The sequence below is a fragment of the Crassostrea angulata genome, chromosome 7 (genome assembly GCF_025612915.1).
Source record: "Crassostrea angulata isolate pt1a10 chromosome 7, ASM2561291v2, whole genome shotgun sequence".
NCBI classification, from domain to species: Eukaryota; Metazoa; Mollusca; class Bivalvia; order Ostreida; family Ostreidae; genus Magallana; species Magallana angulata.
The window spans coordinates 9388219-9409946 of NC_069117.1; the positions used below are offsets into that span (position 1 = coordinate 9388219).

General features: G+C 33.3%; 2 protein-coding genes across 4 annotated transcripts; both read left to right on the top strand.

The window, feature by feature from the left end:
• The first annotated feature begins 4093 nt into the window (after nucleotides 1-4093).
• LOC128156373 (protein aurora borealis-like) lies at nucleotides 4094-15218 on the top strand. 2 transcript variants are annotated; one of them, XM_052818478.1, is made up of 14 exons: nucleotides 4094-4200; nucleotides 5247-5461; nucleotides 5944-6149; nucleotides 6323-6459; nucleotides 6945-7027; nucleotides 7294-7415; nucleotides 7620-7709; nucleotides 9276-9332; nucleotides 10191-10335; nucleotides 10470-10590; nucleotides 11945-12071; nucleotides 12189-12449; nucleotides 12807-13652; nucleotides 14167-15218. In XM_052818478.1, exons 2-14 carry the CDS (start codon nucleotides 5268-5270, stop codon nucleotides 14283-14285), a joined length of 2508 nt encoding a protein of 835 aa, XP_052674438.1. In that variant the 5' UTR covers nucleotides 4094-4200; nucleotides 5247-5267; the 3' UTR covers nucleotides 14286-15218. The 2 variants fall into 2 exon arrangements, with proteins under 2 accessions (XP_052674438.1, XP_052674440.1); XM_052818480.1 differs by having other exon boundaries at nucleotides 5250-5461.
• A 1901-nt stretch (nucleotides 15219-17119) lies between these two features.
• Nucleotides 17120-21478, top strand: LOC128191774 (uncharacterized). Of its 2 annotated transcripts, XM_052864058.1 has the most exons (3): nucleotides 17120-18432; nucleotides 20088-20127; nucleotides 21278-21478. In XM_052864058.1, exon 1 carries the CDS (start codon nucleotides 17228-17230, stop codon nucleotides 18428-18430), a length of 1203 nt encoding a protein of 400 aa, XP_052720018.1. In that variant the 5' UTR covers nucleotides 17120-17227; the 3' UTR covers nucleotides 18431-18432; nucleotides 20088-20127; nucleotides 21278-21478. The 2 variants fall into 2 exon arrangements, with proteins under 2 accessions (XP_052720018.1, XP_052720017.1); XM_052864057.1 differs by lacking the exon at nucleotides 17120-18432 and having other exon boundaries at nucleotides 18474-20127.
• Nucleotides 21479-21728: the final 250 nt, after the last annotated feature.

A 21728-nucleotide genomic window follows, 5' to 3' on the forward strand; every position in this document is an offset into this window, starting at 1 on the left:
CGTGTAGAATGTATACATTCCATTTCTACGATAACCTTAAACAAAGTCGTACAAATGACAAGAGTATAGTTTGGTTATTGTTTTAATACAAAACAATTTTATCCACGGATGAATTACATTGTTCAAGGTTGAAAAGTCTTTTTTTCTGTCAAATATCATGTCATAATCACTAGGATCCTAACAAATACGTAAATACATGCTAACAGTTAAAACTTTAAATTGGAGGTAAAACTGGTATAATCATGCATCACAAAATATACTGTTTATTGAGCAAAGAATGGTGAATTCATATTGCTTTAATAGTATATGATTAATTTTGCACATAAAAGCAGATTGGTCTCAGTATTTGAGATCATATGCAATGTATACAGTATTATATGGTGAAGTGTGCACACGACATACTGGAACAAATCTATAAAGAAAATCTCACATGTTTTGGGAAAAGCACGTTCAATTTTCTTCATGATGACTCACATATTATTATTCTTTTTTCATTTGGGAAGAAAGGTCTGGTCTTAACTTTTATCAAAATAAAAGCCAACTTGTTTCTTCCTCTTGCATATCAAAAAGGCATTCAAAATTTGCAAAGCCAATTATACATAATATATTTGCATTTCCATTGTTCTTTCCCACTGTAAGCCAATACGGAGGAGCTGCAATTATTTCTCTATAATCGCAATTGCTCTGTCAGTATACTATGACGTCATAAAGGTGTAACGTTATATATACTTTTCCATGACGTTATAGATTTAAACCACTATACGATACATCATGTGTTTTTCTCCATCTCAATTAAAATTGACGTATTTACATGTAATATTAAAACATGTTTTTGATAACATTTTAAAGGAATTACTGTTATAACATATCATTGATTCTGTTAACAAATCTATGTGAATTAAAAAGTTACATTACAGTCTGAATGTTTACTTTTGATGTTATAGCTAAATGTCAAGGTCTAGACAGACTAATACAGGGTATTTGCGAGTGGTTAAATGCAAATATAAGTAATAAACAACGATTATTTAGTGAACATGGCGTTATGAATAGCCACTGCTCTGCTGGCATATTTTCCATGATGCGCTAGCGCGCATCATGGAATATGCCAACAGAGCATATGCTATTCATAACGCCATGTTTACTAAATAACGTTGTTTATTTCTTAAATGACTCAAATCAATTCTAGTTTTGTTAAATCATTTCAGTATTAACGACGATCTATATAAGTATAAATATATATGTAAGGGACACGCGTTGATCAACATATTGCACTTACGCGTTGCATGATCAACATATTGCACTTCACGCATAAATATGCATTTGTAAATTTACCAGAGGTAGACTATTTAAAGAAACCTTCACGCTCCTGTTATGAGTGATCCCGTATTTTTATTTTTCGTTGTGACATATCAAATTGAGACTGTTAAGATCTAACTTTCATTAGATTGTTTCAGAAGATCAAATTCATCATATAGCCCAATGCCAAGTCCATTAAGTCTGCTTCTGTGTATCTTCGCAAGCCAATTGGTTGGAGCGGTGTGGACCAAAAACCCTTGGCTAGCTAAGATGGATGGCATCTGTATTCAGTCCAAATTAGTCCTCTATCAAGCTCATAATCAAATAGTAGGTAAGTTCTTCAGACTCGCTAAGAACCCCCCCCCCCCCCCCTTCTTAAATAGTGAATGCATGAAATTGACTCAGTTTGTTGTGTTACTTTGCAGGCATAACTGCTAATATTCCTTTTTGGAAGTTGATTTTAATCAACTCTCCTATGCAGTTACTCAGACAAACCGAAAGTGAAACAATGTTTGGACCTCAGCACAAATCATTGCTGCTGACAAGACTTAGTTCTTGAAAATAATTGATAAATTCGATGTAATGTATGCTAAAGCATTGTTTTTCAAGGAAACTTATTTATAGCGAGCGCAGCTCGCCGGCGCGCAGCGCCGGCTAGCGAAGCGAGCTCTAAGAACCAGTGTGCGCGGGAAAATGAACGAGCTAAACCTACAGTTCATCAAACAAAATTTTTTGTCTACGTCCCATAATGCTCTCTAATGTTTACACCCGTGGTGCTATGCCAAAAATGGCCGACTTATAACTCGTAATTTACGGTGACTTAATGTTTCAAGACACGTTTTGAGTACCGCATATGCTTTGGCGAGACTCAAAAGATTTGTTACATGCTTCCATACCTTCGTATTGAGTCGAGAAACGTAAACAAAGACGAACAAAGTCATGGATGACGTCACAGTGCACTCGCGCTATATTTCCCGCGATAAATTTAGAGGTGGATCAAACATCTGTAATGAGTGTACTGGCTATTTCAGTATAGTCTGCGATATCTGCCTCATTAACATATGATTTGTTTTTAATCTTTTTTTAATATAGAGATTTTATATATATATACTAGCAAGAGGCATACTTTACTGTCATATCGATCCATTTTTAAAGTAATTGTGCATGCATGTACCGTGCAGTAGGCAGGTAAGTATATATGAGTAGGGAGGAAATAAACAATAGGACATTTTGAACTAATTAAAAAGGAATAAAATTAAAAAAAACAAAAAGGTAAAAAAATTATGTAGATATTGCATATAGTCATACCATTTAATTTAAAAGTGGGAAATTACACACCTACAAACAGGTACCGGGCTCGCTCGCTCTCTCTCTCTCTCTCTCTCTCTCTCTCTCTCTCTCTCTCTCTCTCTCTCTCTCTCTCTCTTTCTGGGTAGGGGGTTGCGCTGTATGTATCATAACCATTAAAATTAGTACATTTGGCATACTTATTGTAGAGCAATACTCTCTCAAAAAATTTTTGACGTTCGTTGATACCTACCGTAAATAAAAGTATAATTTGACAATGATGCAAGGTACGGTATGTGTAATTCTTGCTGCGCTCGCCAGAACGGTAGCACCGTAAAACATATTAACTACCTTGAAAATAGTCAGGTTTTAAATGGTACGAACAATTTAAATATTTTTTGTAGTCGTATGTATTCCTACGCCAGAGTTCAATATAGTCTCGTTCAACTCGACGCTCGGCTGTTAACGTAAATCCTTGTCGGAGATTTACGGTGTCAGCCGAGCGTTTGGTTTCAAACGAGACTACAGTTCAATATTGTTTGGATCCATACAATTTTCGAGAAATATTTCTATTAATGATACATAGTTTGATTGAATTAATTTTATCTTTAAATATTATTTAACATGATTCATATGGGGGTTTCTCAACATTCTTGTCGAAAAAGTCCAAAAATTCATACCGTATTATAAAAATGTGCGTAATTCAAATTAGAAACTACATGTACTTGTCATGCAAAATAACATACATGTATCATTGATTTTAAAATAAATAATCATCGACAAAATCAACTCCCGTCAGTTCTTCAGTACTTTGATTATTTGGATGCAACGTACGTCTATCTTATAAAATACATTAATTTCATAGGCATTTTTATAGTACATGTAGTACATGTAATTAGGATTGTATTGGAACTAGTCATTAAAAGGGACAAGTCTGGCAGGCAATATGGCGATGCGTAACACACTCTGCATAATTACCAATAGAAAAAATAGATACCGGTAAATCAACAGCTTTGCAAGTTTGTTAAAAAATAAAACTGATAAATCCAATGCCAGACTGCTCAGAAATTGTGAGGATGAGAAGATAATACTCAGTTTTGAGGACATTTCTTTACATGCAGCCTGCAAGTTGTGAAAGCATGATAAGTGCTAGTATGTCTGAGGAAAAAAGTTTTAATTTCTAGACGCCATTTTAATATACATGCTTATCTGTACTTCAACTGATAAATAATTCTGTTTTAAAGGAAAGAAACATTAATGAATGGTGCAAAATTTTGATAATTTATCTTTTTGTTTCAGTAACAGGAGCGAACCATCGACGGTCAGGGCGAAAAGTAAATCAGCATCCTTTACCCACTCTTTTGTAATAAAATAAGGAATTCGCCCTCAAAACGAGTTTTTCGAATCATTGAATTACTAAAACTATTAAAAAATCTCACTGTGACATTTTTTTTTAATGTTATTACTCTGTCGGCCAGTTGAATCGAATATTCTAAGAACGACTTCCCAACCTGAAATGGCGGGTAAAAATTGAATTTATTTTACCAGACATGTTACGACAAAGGCTGTCATGAAATTTCATTATAAACCCGCTAGACGTATCATAAATATGTAGATGTAAGTAAAAAAATTTAAAGTTTAAAATTTGTAAGGACCATGAACAGATTATGTGAGTTAATATTGTACCAAATATCAAGAATCGTAGCTTCATGTCTGTCGGTAGATTCGTTACAGTGTTTGTTTACTTTGTCAGCGTTGAATCATTTTGTGGAAAAATTATTGTTTTGTTGCCATTTTGTCCTGAATTCAATCATATGGTATGGGGACTGGATGCTCAACGAAGTACCCGTCAGATCTAGCTGAAATTCTTAACCATAAATTATATGATTAAAAAAAATCCATAAATTTTAAAATCTTGATGTTTTTCTATAACTTTATACAGAGTTCTTCTTCATGAGGAAATTTACATAGCCAAAATATGGCCACTACTCTCCAGCTATATAGTTGAATATCCCAATACTTCATAAACCATGCATGTTGTCCCCCATTCCCAATTGAAAATTGTCTTTCCCCCCAAAATAAGTGTCATATTGTGTAAAGCAGGACATATATGTTTATACCAGTACTTCATATCAAATGAATAGCTAACAAGATTACAAGAAAATATAAGCTACAAGTTCAATCTTACTGGTACTTTTAAATCTACACTTGTGTTCATTTGTGTACATACGTGTAGAAATTCGTCATTGCATGAACTAATATAGCAATGCATAAAATTTTCCTTCTACAAGTACATTATACATATGTGCATACACGCTGGTTTGCTAAACCAGGGAGGTATATATGTCCCTGGATAAAGGTTCTCTATATTCAAGTTAAGCACAGAAGCATTAAAAAATTATCACTAAGAAAATTGCAGATATTTTAAAAAACTTGACATGTTTTTAATTATATACCTCTGTTTTGCATTTTTTCTTTGATATGTTGATCACATTTCTGACAAAACGTTGTCTTTGCATTATATGCAGCTTCAGTATATATTCAAATTATGTCTTAGAAGTGTAGACAAATTCTGACATAAACTACAGGTTTATGTGGTGGTAGACTTTGTATTACTTTTTCTTTGATAAAAAGAGTAACTGTTTGCTTGATTTATTTTATAGCAGAGATTGTAAAAGGCAAGAATGGACCCAGACTCACCCTTGAAATTGCCGTCACCTATTTTACCAACTGAAAAAGGAGAAGATGATGAAGAAAAGCTGGATCCGTCCATGGGTCTCCACAGAAACAACGTTCCTAGTCCTAAATATACACCCAAAATCTTCACTGCAGGAGCCCATGGCAAGAAAATTGGATATGTTCATCCTCATATGTCCAGGTACTGCACGTCAAGTTTTGAAATCTTTCATATGATTGTTGTTTTATTCCATGCTGATGATAAAAGGAAAAAAGAAACCCCATTCAATGCTTGCTTTAACATGTAGTGTGGAAAACATCGTCCTATGAACTCCTTGACGTTTGTGTTTATTAAACTGCAAATACAGGTACTATAGTATACTGGTAGTCTGACCTTACCGCATCAAATACATGTAAAATTGATGGTTTATCAAAGAGTGAATCAGTCTCAATTTAACATTTATAAAATCACAAGTGAGTTTTATTAGAAAAGTGTATTCTTTACTTTGGGGTCTTCTTCAATCATTATCATTTAATTGTGACCTTATCTTTAAACAAATGCATGCATGTGTATTACCTTATGTATCATTGTTCATTGTAAATATGTGACTAAATTACTTTATGATACATGTAGTTCATTAGCACTGTAATATATGACTGAAGATGGAACTTTTTTCCCTTTAGTCCAAGTCCAGGGCATAAGCTGGCATTTGGAGGGAGCAGGAATGAGCTGTTTTTGCGGTCTGTGCTGTCTAGTCCGTACAATCCCCCCGACCCTAACTCCTTCACCCCCATGTCTGCCACTCCATCCGGAATCAGTCCCCGCCCTGTGTTCAGGACCCCCGTCACCAAAGACCAGGGATCCCCGCTCACTCATAGGACCCCGCAAGGTTGGTCTTTACTGGGTTGGGAGTATGAGAATATTTAGTAAAAAGAAAGTTGAGGTGAAATTTTTAATATCCAATTTAGAAAGCTACAGAAATGTTAAATGGATGTAATTGTGCAGTCACTGCATTGCAGTGATACTGGAGATAAAAGTGTTGTATTCTTGGTATTATTCCAGGCAGCCATCACCCTTCCATGCAAAAACAGAAGGTAGTTAACCCATTTGATGTTGCCCTTTTGGATCAGTTGCATGGGCCAGTGTTTATGAGTCCTGGGGTCTTTACAACACAATCTACACCCTCCACAGATGAGAAAGTAAGATTCTATGGATATTTTACATAAATGTCACATATTCATATACTACAGGGTTCTCAATTAGGAGTTTTTTAATGGCAACTTACCATTGTTATATTTGTCGGCACAGTGGTTAAACTTGGTGGCCATGATCGAAATCAGAAGTTGCATAAAATTTTCAATGTATTTTTGTGACAATGCTCGCACACAAATAAGCTGCATAGTAAATTGAGATGTTGAACATAATTTGTACAGGAATATATAGGTATCTTTTTCATAAAGTGAAACCTAGATTGCCAATTTTTTACAGCTATTTGCACTTCCATTGTAAAATTTTATGTTTTTATCTGTCTCTGCATGAAAACAATTGATTTGATTTGAACATATTTTATTATGTAAATATATGTATATATTTACGTAAAAGGATTAGGCAGCAGGCCATGCCTATGTAAGCCTTCTCCATTGCATGAAAACAATGGTATATTTTAGAAACCATTGTCTTGTAGAAACCTTTCCGCTGGTCAATAGAACACATAGCTGAACTTCACCCAGCAGACATTGACGAAATGCCAGTGTACCAGCAAATCACGTATGTACTCAGAAACACCATCAAATGTAAAACTTGGTAGAAGACTGCTGATCTCGCATAGACTTCTGACATCTTATTTTATATACAGTATACAGAGGTACTTTGACAGAATGCAAATTCAGGCTAATAAAAAGGGTTGGTTGCCAAAATTGAAAGTATCAAACTTTATACTTGCTAAAGTAGTCATGAAAAGATGAAACATTAAGTTACTGCATCATATGGAGAAATAAAGTATAAGTAGGTGTATTTATTATTTCTTGATCCAGACCAGACAAAGAGGTCGAGGAAAGGGCACAAAAGGCTATAGACAACTTTTTCTCTACCAATCTTATCGCACCCTCTCCCTGGAATTCTAATACAGATGCCTTGGGGGGCGCTCATCTTGTCGGTAGGTTATACATAGATGTATTTAAAAAAAAAGAAACCCAAATTTAACTCTGAAAGTACTTTTAATATAGACAAAAACATTTTTATCTGGATTTACTGATTCTGTTCAGAAACTTTTTTTTTCATAAAGATAAGATTTGAAACCGATAGGAATAAAGATTTATTTTTAAAAAATACAAATGCATTATACATTCGTCTTTTCTAGAAACTCCTGTGAGAGCTCTTGAGCCAGACCTTCAAGGATCCATTCAGAAACAGCTACCATTTGCTAAAAAGATTCCTATCACACAGGATGGTTAGCCTCTTAATTCATATTGACTCACTGGCTATTTTCTGCATTATACTCTAGAATTAAGACAAAAAAGTTAATGGCACAGACCTCTAAGTTAAAATGCTGCTGCATCAATAAATTTTACTGCCATACTCATACCCACATTCCCCTTTTATTTTAACTTCATAGACTTGAGTTTAAATCTAATATAGATGTAAATATGTTAAGTATACCGTACATGAAAAACACAAGGTGCAGTGCTTCCTCTCATGGGATCTAAATCTTGCTCTTTACATAGCATATATGCATACATGTAATAACAATTATGCAATTTTAAGATAGATGAATACCCTTCTTTCAAGCAAAGTGCTGTAGATTCCTAATTGAATGCGTGGAATAAATAACTGTAAAATCCGTTAATCGCAAGAAGCACCCCTCTGATTTTAAAATCTAGCTTTTGTTTTTCTGATAGTTGTTAACTACCATATATTAATTTTATGTTCTTGCAATCTGACACAAAAAATCAGAAGCAATTAATTAAGTACTCGCATCAAATAGGAATCTAAGGCCAGCATTTTTTTATTTTTAGATTTACAAAATATTTTTCAAATTTTTTGGTGAGGAGGAGGGAAAAAAAATAAAAATAAAATTGAAAAATTTGTCCGTCGAGAAAAAAAAAGAAACTAAAACAATTTTTCAATAATATTTTTCTTATTTTTAAAATAAGAACACTGTCCAGGAGCTGCCATTTTTTGAAATATATAAGTAATTTTGGTTGTTGATGATGTTCTTATAACATATTTTATCCATGGGCACTGAAAATTTGTACTGTACATATACATTAAGACCAAAAAAATTAAGGGAGCTTTCACTTCTTCCTTGCAGAAAAATAGGAAGAAGTTTGAGAAATAATTTATTTGATTAAATTAACAATGCTATTCACAAATTTAAAATTTAAAATATTGTTACTGAAAATAAATTGGATTAGAAGCATGTCCATAAATGTCAGTATTTTATTTAAAAAAGACTAACTAATTTTTCAAATTTTATTTATTTATGTAATTATACCTTTAATAAAGGAAATGTTTTGTTATTTTGTTAGCTTAATGACAAATAAAATCATTCTCTTTCCTTCAGTCATAAGACTCCTGTGTTCAGTGTGTTTAGAGTTATTAGTCCAACCCGGTACATAGAATTACCGAAATACCCAGGATTTACCTAAATATGTGGGGAAATCACCGAAATACCCTTTAAAAACCCCAAAATGTCCATTATTACACCAAAAAGACTGTATGTTTATGGTCTTTTTAATCAATGCATGAACAACAATAATTCAGACTACACATACGTGATTGCACCAACATTTTTTTTATTTTTACCAGAAAGAAAATTTCCCGTCGGAGGAAAAAATAAAATTCATAGCTAGTTCAGGTCCTTTTATTTTTATTTGAATTTTTTATAAAATAGGGTCGGCGGGTTTGTAAATCGAAATTTCAAAAAATGCTGGCCTAATGTAATTGTGTGCTAATGTGTGGCAAAGTTATCTAATATTTTATTTACCTTGGTATCAAAATCTTTTTCTTTTTACAGCATCAGCTCAGACAATGCTATCCCTTCCAGCAGGGTTTGATATCAAAGAAGTACTAGGTTGGTGCTGATGATTTATTAATGGCTTTTCAAGCAAAAATTAATTGCTATACAAAATTTATGATTTATGATTTTTAACCAGTAAAGCTAATTTTGAGCTCACCTGAACCAAAGGTTAAAGTGAGATATTTTAATCACTTGTTTTCGGTCATCTGTCAAATTTAAAATAGAAATGTAAAGGAAAAAGGTTTTAAAAAATCTTCTCAAAAAATACAATGCTACAATTTATGATTCTAGTATTACTATGCAAGCATATATAGTGTAGATTCTTCATTCTTCAAACCCTGACCCCAAGGCCAATTCTGAGGCCCTAAGAGGGGTTAAGTTCAACATAGAATGTAGTAAAATTAATGTTGAAAAAGTCTTCTCTAAAAAAACAAAAATGCTACAATATGTGATATAAATTTGCAAGAATTCTCATATCTATCTTCTTAACTGCTTTTGGTATTTTTCAATTATTTGTCAAATTGATATGCCTTTGGTCATCAAATTTTTTACATGTAGTTGGCATATTTTGCAACCTCATCATATCTCTATATTTTTTTTCCCTCATTATTCATTTTCCAATTTTGTTATCTTTAATATGTTGAGATAAAGGATGATAAGATTTTTTGGTTGATACATCTTAACAGTGAGGATATGTTGTCCCAAAAGTAGGTTTCAATGATCTTCTTTATATTATATATGTTGTTTTTATGTATTATCAAATCTAGGAATATATGAGAATTTTTGCGTTTTAACATAAATATAGAAGAGTTTCATGTATTAAAAATTTAGAGATTCAAAAACTGTAGTTCAGGTTGACATTGTTGCCCAGGAGCCTCTTGTATTTTGTTAACATCTTTATCTTTTTCTAAGGTGAATACATGATATGTGATGATTCAGAGAACCAGGACACATCCCAGAAGAAGGAATCAAACCAAGATGCTTTGAGCACTTCCTCATTGAGAAGGAAACTTTTTTCCCATCCAGATAATAGCAGTTTTGCTTTAAGTCCAGTTAAGTAAGTATATTTTCATAACATAGTACATGAATAATGTTACATTCAATGGAGACAAAACAGACTTCTACACAGCAAATACCATGAAATTTCGATATGTATTTAAACTTAATAGGTATTAAAATTTTTGTTGATAGAACAGCCCCGGTGATAGAGGAGGAAGATGACTTCAATGGATGTGCTTCCCCTCAGGTGCTCTCAGCCAACAAAGTGGAGGTCCCCTTCCAGCATGCCACACCTCTAAAGCCACCAAGCAGAGTATGTTGGGGTTTTTTCTAATATGGCCAAGTCATATCAAAGTGTAACTTTAATATTTTCAACTTCTACTGAAGAGTCAATTTGCCAGTTTCAACCATCCTGGCACAAAGCATCCTTGGATGAAAAGCTTTTAAGTCTGTTTAATGAAAGATTATACCCTCTTCAAAAAAAGGTAATGTGAAAAAATAAACATAATGCGGTCTGATTTACAAATCTTTCTCAAGAACATAATGACCCTTTATATCTAAAGTTGTGCACAATCTTCCTGATATGTGATTGGTTTGAATTTGTTCAGATCATGAGCTTGGGTTAACAGCAGAAGTATAGTTCTTCCTGTGCTGAAAATTTAAATATGTAAATAGTGCCTTTTTGGGAGGGTAACAGTTGAAATTGACACCCCCAAGATAAAACAGAGTTGACCAACAGCAAAGTGGAGGTTGACAGTGGTTTTCAATGAGTGTCAATTTCAACTTTTGCCCTCCCAAACAGGCACCATAAGTCCATTTATTTTATTATACTAAATGTCTTAATGTTTAAGAAATCTTTTTTTATGCTTTTATTTTTATCATGTATTCGCATTATTTCAAATGCATAACTGACTTCTTTAGGAATGACGTGAATTCTAAGGCAAACCTACGGGCATAAGTTATGTGCATGTAACAATTCAGTATGTAACCTGTTGCCAAGTGTGTTCTTAACGCTGAGGGTAATTGAACAGATTATAAACTGCATCTTAACCAATAAGAATTTAGTATTTAACATATAGTGTAATAATTTATTATGCACTTGTTTTATAAACCTTAATATTTACATTCCACATTTTTTTTGCTTGTAAAGTGTGTTGAAAGCTACGGCAGTTATAACACTGTAAGACGAGTTTTATTATGACGTCACAAACGTTGAATGCTGTTAACTGCAACGTCACAAGCGAAAATCAAAGTTCACGCTTGCGGCTGTTACTGTGGCTCTTCCATAAATATGAACTTACCCTTAGGATAAGATAGGAATTTTAAGGTATAAATCACATTTTCAGACAAGGCATGAAGTTTAAATAATGTAAATATAAGCATTAAATCATGATTTTTTTTAAGTATACAGTCTTACGCGCGTTACTCAATTTGTATGCACACACCGCTGCAGTTATGAGACTGTATACTTCAAAAAATCATGATTCAATGCTATATTAACCAGCACATTTTGTTGGGATTCAATAATAAGAAGTGAGAATTACAATTTGTCTCCAATTTTTTTTTCCAATACAATTGTCTGTTGGTTTCTCCTTTTTATTCGCTATATACAATGTACCAAGAATTTTTCTATGTATACTATTATGTACCAATTTTGATATTTACAGAGTCACTTTTCATCCAGTCCAATAAAGAATGTCAAAGGCTTGCAAACTCCTGATTGTTGTGATAAACAACAGCAAAGAGAGTTCTTCAGCTCTCCAGCACTGTCTCCCATCGGAGTGGGGCGATTCTGTGAGTATAACAAACAGGTCCGACAATCTATAAGAATATAAATTCATCAGAATTTGAACAAAAATGTGTTGCAAAAATTTGATGACAAAAACATTGGTTCTGAATTTTATGTTTTAGCGTCCAAGAGGACTTCAGGTTTGTTCTCTCCACATGAAAAAATATTTGGTGAACATGCAGTTCAAAAGAACATGAGTGCTGAATTTGCAGAATCCCTGAGTAGCCCAGAGGTGTCTCCTATTAAAGGGGGTTTAGGCATCACCCCACAAACAGAGCCAAGGCCAAAGATGTCTCTCCAGAGTCCTGGTTTCTCTCCCATATGTGCCAACCCAAGGATTATTGAAGATGACCAGGGGTCATTTATTCAAGAGCCACTGCCAGGTAGTAAAATTACTACAGCTTATTATAATTCATTTAGAATATTACACCATTGCAATTTTAAATGCCATTGTGATGTATCTATTATAAATACCTAAATTGTTATTTTATTTTTGTTTGATTCTCACTCACTCAATGTTAAAAAGTTGTTTTACATCGAAAAAGAATTCCCTTGGTATTATAACCCTCTTCCTGAGTGCCAGATTAGACAAGAAAAATAAAAAGGGTTACATTACTGCAGCTTTTTCCTTGTATTTATCAGTATTAACATGTATCGAAAGCATTGCAATAAAATTCTTAGACTGCACATCAAGTAATATTCAAGGATGTAATAAGGAATGTTAGTGAATTTTATTGCAGATTTTCCTTCAGACGACTCTGATGTAGAAATAAATACTCCATTAGCATCTGATAATCAGTCACTAAGAAGGCCAACTACAACTCGAAAAATATCTCATTTGGCTCGAAGAAGCCAGCGAAACATTTTTCATGAATTTGAAGATACAGCAATGGACTTTGAACCCAATTTGGAATTTTCAAAGCATATCCGTTTTGCAGATGATATCAAGACATCTAGCCTTGTTCATACAAAAGATTTCTCCATGGGAGACATTGAAATGGATGACCATGGCATTGCTCCTAATTCTACCAATCAAGATACAGGATATCAAACTGCTAGTCTTCAATCAACCAATCCCGACACTGGTTTGACATCAAGTCAGAGCAATCCATTTTCAGTGACATCAAACAGTGAAGTACCGCCATCAACCAACTTGACATCATTATTTAGCAAACTTCCAATAGATTCAGTTGTACAGGATTCAAATTTGCAAATGGATTTTCCAGAATTCACTGCCAAAGATTATGAAACCAATGCATTTAATCAGTTACCCGTTCCTACTACTACCCTTTCATTGTCTCCAAGGCAAAAACCCCTAATAGAACAAATTTTAGATGTGACGAATCCTGAACAGTATGGCCATGCTCCCTATACAAGAGAGGAAATCCTGGAGAGGGCCCGCCAAGTGCTAGACATGGTGAATAGGCTGTATCCAGAGGTGAAATCTGGGAGTGGTGATCCTGAGGAGGCAGATCAAACATCCATGATCTTCAATAAGACAGGCCTGTCGCTCCTACATGAATTAGAACCTATTGTGTCCTCCACCCCACAGAGAGATGGCAAAGGAGATAACACAGTGGCTGCAAGTAAGGACACTTTAATTTAGTACATGAAAACTTAAATAGTCTTGTCCTTTATTCTATTTCACTCGTATTTGGTAACTGTAAACCAACTTTTATTCGCGAGTGAGAAATTTTCGCAAGGTTTGCGAGGGCATTGTCATCACGAATATTTCTTGCCACGAACCAACACTTACCGTATGGTTTTTAAACAATGGAGGTCTTTATAATCCTTTATACTCGCGAAAATTAGTTGTTGCGAACCAGTTTGTGTCCAGTAAATCGTGAAATAATATTGTAGCAAATAAAAGTTGGTTTACAGTATTTGGCATGTGTGGACCCAGAAAAATTTCTCATTCAGGAGGGGGGGGGGGTTCTGTTTTGAGTAACTTGTAGTGTAGACCTAATTCCCTTTCTAGGTTAGGGCATCATTCTTTTGTATAGAATGTCCCATACAAATGTATGAAAATCATTTTTAGATATGAGCCTTGATGGATTTTATAAATGAATTTGTTTTTCAATATTTACTTTCCATTTATAGGTGAACAAGCACTAGCCATACTAAAAAAAGCTGGAGAGGACCTGGCCAAATTTGGACACATGCTCTCCTCTATCAAGACTTCTATGGATAATAGCAGTATACCAAATATGATCTCTTGATGAATATTCCAGAGGTTAACATTAATATTCATCACAGTAATTTAATTACTTCAATGCTTTTTCTCATTTTGTATATTTGATGTTTTATGACACATCTTGTGTTTGTGTGTTGCTCAGCTGGTGAATTTACCATGTGTTTCCCTCAGTAGTAATGTTAATAATTAGTTTTGCTCAGTAAATGTCCATGCCAACATGTGCCAAACTTCAATTTCTTCTCAGGATGATAACATAGATGATTTGAGTTAAAAAATTATATTTTGTAGTAGTATTAAGAATGAAGTTGCACCAGAAAATGTCCTTTGAGTGACTTGTGTAATATTTGCAAATAGTATTTGTTGCTTTCTATTTAAGTTATGCTTGTATTGGCTCTGCAACAGAGTTGAAGTTGCACCAGAATATGTCTTGAGTGACCTGTGTATGATTTGCGTGTATTTTTTTTCTCTTTTACATATTATGTTATGCTTGCATTGGATCTTAAAAATTGAAGAAAAAAAATATTGTTTTTAAGCAGTTTAATGTTTTTATAATAGGCTTATTGAAGTCACACGATCCCAATCAATTTACAACTTTTAAAAGTGTAAGTTTTAATGACACCTCCAATATACATAAAGAGGAACAGAATATACAATGACCCTTAAACTATTTTGCCAAAAACCCCATGGCCGCTATTGTACATGTATATGCTTACTAGCCATGGGTCAACGTGAGAAACATTTCTCATTCTTGTGCACATGAATGAAATTAAAAACTGAAAGTATTTGCACACGGAGAAGTTTTTACAAAGTAAGTCTTATTTCAAATATGTCACACGAAATTGGTCATTATACACTTGTACTTTAATACTACAGCATGAATGGTTTAGTACTAGACATTTGTCAGAAATTATTTATTTGTTTTATTGAGTTTTTTAATAAAACATTTCCTATTGTGATATGATGCGTTTTTGTTGGTCTTTTTACACATGAACTTAGGTTGCAGGTTAACTTTTTTGGTCAATGTTTAATGCCTGTTTTTGTGTAACTCTTAAAGTAAATCCACCCTCCTGTGACGTCATACATTTTACATAAATCATGAATTCATTAAATTCTTGCAAGTAGATTTGTAATTTCTATGTTATCATAGGTGCACATCAAAAACTCAAATTATTGTTTACTTGGAGATATTTAATAAGCTTTTTTCATCGTTATATTCGACATAATTCAATAATGACAAAGGGAAATAACTCTTTTCTACTTTTCTCCAAGTGATATATCTAAATGCTATAATTTTTCTTATGTAAACAATTTTTTCTTTTTTTTTTGATTAATTTTAGTTTTCTGGCAAAGTAAGCAATAAAATTTAAATAGACAAACAAGTATCCATCCACTTACATTTAATTTTTAAACAAAAAAAAAGTGTGATTTTCAGATGATAATTTCAGCTTTTGGTTTTATAACCTTAAATCTCAAATAGTATGGATACATATATATTTGATTCATTTTTTGATAAAATTCAAATCCAATAAGTTAAAAAAAAAGTTAAGTTTTTAACTTTGAACCCATGATTTTATAGGTACAGAGTTACCTTAAATGCTAATATATTCATTTTCCACGTCCACTTGACAAATATCAGTCAAACGTGGTAAAAAGCATCCTAATGTGAATACCTTGTAAAATCATTCTAACAAGGGTTGCTTTATAGGAACAAGACGCTGGAAAATAGGGTTGAAGTTTCAAAGTATTTTTTGGATAATCACTGTAACAGATATTTTTAATAAAAGCCTATTAAATTCTGTAGATTTATGTAAAGTCAAACCCCATAACGTATGATGGGATAAAAAGGGCTGGAATTTTTTTTTTAATGGCTCAAAAACTGCAACTCTGCAATGTGACTCTTTAATAAAGGCATCCTGATGTTGTATAAAATGCAGTTCTGTCCCTTGTTAACTCGCAATCAACTAGAAGAGCAAAGAATACTCCATAGTCTCTTAGACACTATAGTGATAAAATACTTGGACAAAAGAGTCCAAAGAGAGATATTGTGAATATGAGAGCTAGGTTTCTAGCAAAAAAAGTCTGAAAAACAGATACATGTAACTTTCTACATAAGAATATTATTTTTCTAAGATGTCTTTTAAAAATATTCCTCTATTTTTATAATTTACATTGTATATACATGTATTTATATAAAAAAAAACCTGTGATAAAATTAAAGTTAAGCGATATCATGAGAAAAACCGAGGACAAAAATTAGAGTAAAACGAGTTGCTATAAGAGCAAGGAAATACCCGTACATTTATGATAAGGGTATCATCAAATCGACAATTAAGTACAGACACAATCTAGTAAGTGGATATTTAAAGCAGACATAAAATACACAGGTTGCACCTGCGGTGGTTTCCTGAGCCTTTTTTTAAAATGTGATATTTCAGATTGCCGGGACAGCCAAACTGTGTTTCGAATATTATGACAAATGATGTGCTCAAATACAGCACATCATACTCGGAATTATTGCCAAAGAGATAGAAAAAACTGTTTACGGCTATGGAAAAAATAATATTACAACAACATTTGTGGTTCAGCCTTTTACATGTAATTGAATTGCAGCAACATAGTTTGAACTTTTCGTTAATATATAAGAAGCTAGAATAATTCATTTTCCCTCATTGAGCCTCCAGGCTTTACTCTGGTTTAAATGGAATATCGTGTGACATTAGTCCACGTATACCTTGTTTAAAGAAATCAAAATAAAAGCTATTTATATCACTATTGAATACTATTCACCCAGGGTATATAAGGCCTTACCTGGCCACACTTCGAGTCTTTCGTGTAAAAGGCCACGTGTACGAGGGTCATTCACGCAGTGTATGACAGAATTCTTTACTGCGCTGCAGTACCATTTCTTATACTGAGAGTTGGAGAAAATTCGGGTGTTCGTGAAAACTCCCTTTCATACCTGGTAAAATGCCAAATTTATCTGACTCCAGCTCTGAAAATGAAAATGTCGATAAGGACATTGTTCAGTTATTTGCGTCGGATTCGGAGGTTGATACGAACATACAAAATGAAAATGCCGACCGACCAAACACAAGAAGCGTGGCTTCTACTTCAACAACCGGGAAGGGTAAAGGAATAAGTTCCAACAAAAGGGGAAAGGCCCCAGCAAAAAAGGTAAACAGTAAAAGAAAAAACGAAGAAAAAACAACAAAAAATAAAAAACAACAAGACTTTAATCCTTCCCAATTATTTTCGTTATTGAATGAATTTCTTAAGAGAACAGAACACGTCGATAATAACAACAATCCATGCACTTCCGGGACTACCGGCGAGAACCCAGAAGGGGTGATAGAATGTTTTCCGGATTCGGATTTCGATCATGTTCAAAATAACGAAACAGATATGTTCTCTATTGATAATGACCCAGAGGTGGTCTTTGATGATGATAACTCTGAAATTTCAATGCCAAAGATATTTGAGGATGAAACAAAATTTTCAGAGTCGATTTCGGAAAATATGGCTAAGTTTATTAAAATGGGTTGTACCCAAAAGGCTGATGTTTCAAAATATTTAGATGAAGTCAAAATTCCAGAAAATTGTAAAAATCTTGTGCCACCATTAATAAATTCTGAAATTTGGAATAATCTTTTTCCTAATGTCCAACAAAGAGACAAAACATTGCAAGATGCGCAAAGAATTCTCGGCCTATCTATAGTACCCATGATTTCACTTGCTGAAATGTTCAAGACAAATAAATTTGAAATGAAAAAAGCCAAAAAATGTGTTTCGGATGCAATTACTCTGGCATGCAATGCGATGTACGAGTTGAATGTAAGACGCCGCTTTATTCTCAGGCCATTTGTACATAAGAGATTTCAACAATTGTGTGCTGCAACAACTCCAATTGAGGAGAAAACTCTTTTCCCCTCTGACATTACAAAACGTATGAAAGAAATTTCTGATGCGTCAAAAATAAACAAGCAATTAACACCTGGTTTTCCTCGCAATATTCAATCAAAAAACTTCAGAGGGAAAATGAACTTCCGAGGAAGGACAAGTCAGTACAATCCATACTCTCGAGGAGGCGGCAGGTCAAGCCGGTCAAGAGGCTCGGGTTACAACCGAGGACAAGGCAGAGCAGGGTACAACAGATACCAGCAGAATTATTAGATGTGAGTAACTTAAATTTTGTTGCTGGGGGTTTAGCAAACAATATAAGAGAATGGGAAAAGATAACTTCAGATTCATGGATCCTTAATACAATTTTAGGTTACAAAATTGAGTTTGATGAAATTCCTTTTCAAAACAAAATTCCTGTTCCTATTAAATTTAATGAAAAACAAACAGATATAATAGATCAAGAGGTTATAGACCTCCTGAATAAAAATGCAATCAGTGTAAGCAAGTTTGAAGCAAATCAATTTATTTCTAATATTTTTATAGTGGAAAAGAAAAATGGCAAATTTAGACCGGTGATAAATTTGATGAAATTGAATGAATTTATTACTTATCACCATTTTAAGATGGAAACTTTAGATGTGGTTTTATCTTCTATAAAAAGAAACTCATTTTTTGTCAGTATTGATTTGAAGGATGCTTATTTGTCAGTACCCATTTATAAAAATGACAGAAAGTATTTGAAATTTTTTTGGAAAGGAGTCCTTTATCAATGCAATGCACTAATGTTTGGTTTGGCATCAGCTCCGAGAGTTTTTACTAAATTAATGAAACCCATTTTTGCTTTTATACGACAGCAAGGAATATCTTCATTTTATTATATTGATGACTCATTAATTCAGGCTAATCATTTTGCTAAATGTGAACGGGATGCAAAATTTTTAGTTAATTTGTTAGAAAGCTTGGGATTTGTTGTTAACAGAGAAAAATCGGTTTTAATACCATCTCAAGAAATACATTATTTGGGTCATATTATAGACTCTGTCAAATTCAAGGTATATCTACCAGATGAAAAAGTTGAAAAAATTATTTCTTATTGTAACTTACTTTCAACCAAAAAAGTATGTTTTATTAGGGAAGTTGCAAGATTAATAGGATTATTTACTTCCTCCCTTCATGCCATAAATCTAGGAGCTCTATTTTTTAGATACTTAGACAGAGATAAAGTTCAAGCTTTGGCTAAAGAGAATAACGATTATGATGCACAAATGTTGTTGAGTGATATGTCTATTAACGAAATAGTTTGGTGGAAAGAAAATATAACACTTAGGAATGGGAAATGGATACGGGACCCAAAAGTAGATATTTATTTGGAAACAGATGCTTCAAAAGCTGGATGGGGTGCAAATTTAAATGGTAAAATCACTGGTGGCAGATGGTCAAAAACAGAATCAGTTTTGCATATAAATATTTTAGAAATTATGGCTATCAAATTTGCATTACAGAGTTTATGTCAGAATATGAAAAATATACATATTTGTATTAGATCAGACAATAGCGCTGCTGTCTCATACATTAATAATCAAGGTGGATCAGTATTATCATTATTTGAAGAGGCTAAAAATATTTGGCTTTGGTGTGATAATAAGAATATACTAATTTCTGCTGTTCATATTGCGGGAAAAAATAATGTTACTGCTGATTATATGTCTAGATCCTTCAGTGATTCAACAGAATGGAAATTGAATGAAAAGGTCTTTGATGAATTATGTAGAATATTTTTTTATCCAGACATGGATCTCTTTGCATCTAGACTAAATAGACAATTAGAAAATTATATTTCCTGGTTTCCTGATCCTTTTGCTTTTACTTCAGATGCATTTTCTATCAGTTGGTCAGATTTTAAACCTTATATTTTTCCTCCTTTCAGTTTGATTGGGAGAGTTTTACAGAAGTTGGAGGACGATCAGGTGAGCAAGGCAATTATAGTTGTACCAAAATGGGCAACACAACCCTGGTATCCAATGCTACTAAACATGTTAATAGGAATTCCAGTGCGTCTGCCAGTAATTCCAAATCTACTTCGGTTAGCTCACAACAATCAGTTACATCCTCTAAACAGAAGGAAAATGTTTCTATTCGCCTGTATGGTATCAGGAGAAATCTCAAAAGCAGAGGTCTTTCAGAGAAATCTATTGAGCTCATTTCAAATTCATGGAGACAAAGTACCAATAAAAAGTACAACTTTATTTGGGCAAAGTGGAATTTTTGGTGTAATCAAAGGGATATCAATCCCATGCAACCAGCTTGTAATCAGTTAATTAATTATTTATCAGAATTGGCCGAAAAGAATTATTCATACAACACTATTAATGCATACAAAGCTGCAATAACTCAGACACTTTCAGTCACTGGAAATTTTTATTTTAATCAAAATCCTTTGCTGATACGATTTATGAAAGGAGTATTTTTGAAAAATAGACCTAAACCAAAGTATACCTCAACATGGGATGTTGGTAAGGTTTTGACATATTTAAAATCTCTTTACCCATTGGAGAATTTAGATTTGAAAAGTTTGACTATGAAATTGGCATCACTGATAGCTTTGACTACAGCACAAAGGGTTCAGACATTAATATCATTGAATATCAAAAATATGTCTGACCATGGTGAATACGTGGTGTTCACCATTTCTGATTTACAGAAAACTTCTAGACCAGGTCATGATATGAAAAAAGTAAAAATAAATTCTTTCTCTGACAAAAGTTGTTGTGTGTTACACACATTGCGATATTATTTAGAAAAAACAAAGGATTTAAGAAAAACTAGCAAATTATTAGTTTCATTTAAAACTTATGATGAAATTTCAACTTGTACAGTTGCTCGATGGCTGAAAGAAATATTGAAAAAAGCTGGTATTGATGAGAAAGTTTTTTCGGCTCATTCTTACAGAAGTGCTTCTACCTCAGCAGCTTTTGCTAGAGGTGTGCAACTTAAAGACATTTTAGAAACTGCAAATTGGGCAAATGCAAAAACATTTTATACATTTTATAGAAGAGAATTGAGCAACACTTATTCTGATACTATTTTAAGCTCATCTAAGAATTGATTTTCTTATAGAAGTGGTTTGACTTTCATCGATGGACGGATTTACGAGTACCCGGATACAGTCTCAGGACTATTCTTAAAAATGATTGCACAGGAGGAACATGGTCACAGTGACATATTTTTGCGTGTTAGTGAACGATGAACTGTATAGACTGTGGTGTGTTCTTTATGACATGGATATATCGGACTTTGGAGTAATTATTACGTATAATTCAACTTGATTAATAAATGTATTTTTCTTTTCAAAATGTTGTTATCTTATTTTCTCTTATTATGTTGATGTTTTAAATTTGCTGTCTTTATTGCTTTAAAGATTCCATTTAAACCAGAGTAAAGCCTGGAGGCTCAATGAGGGAAAATGGAACCCTTATCCAAGCATCCTTAAGGATGTGATGGATGAGGGTCATTTTCCGAATTAGCCGTAAGGCTACGAGGGTTTAAATACCCTCCCATATATTTCTTT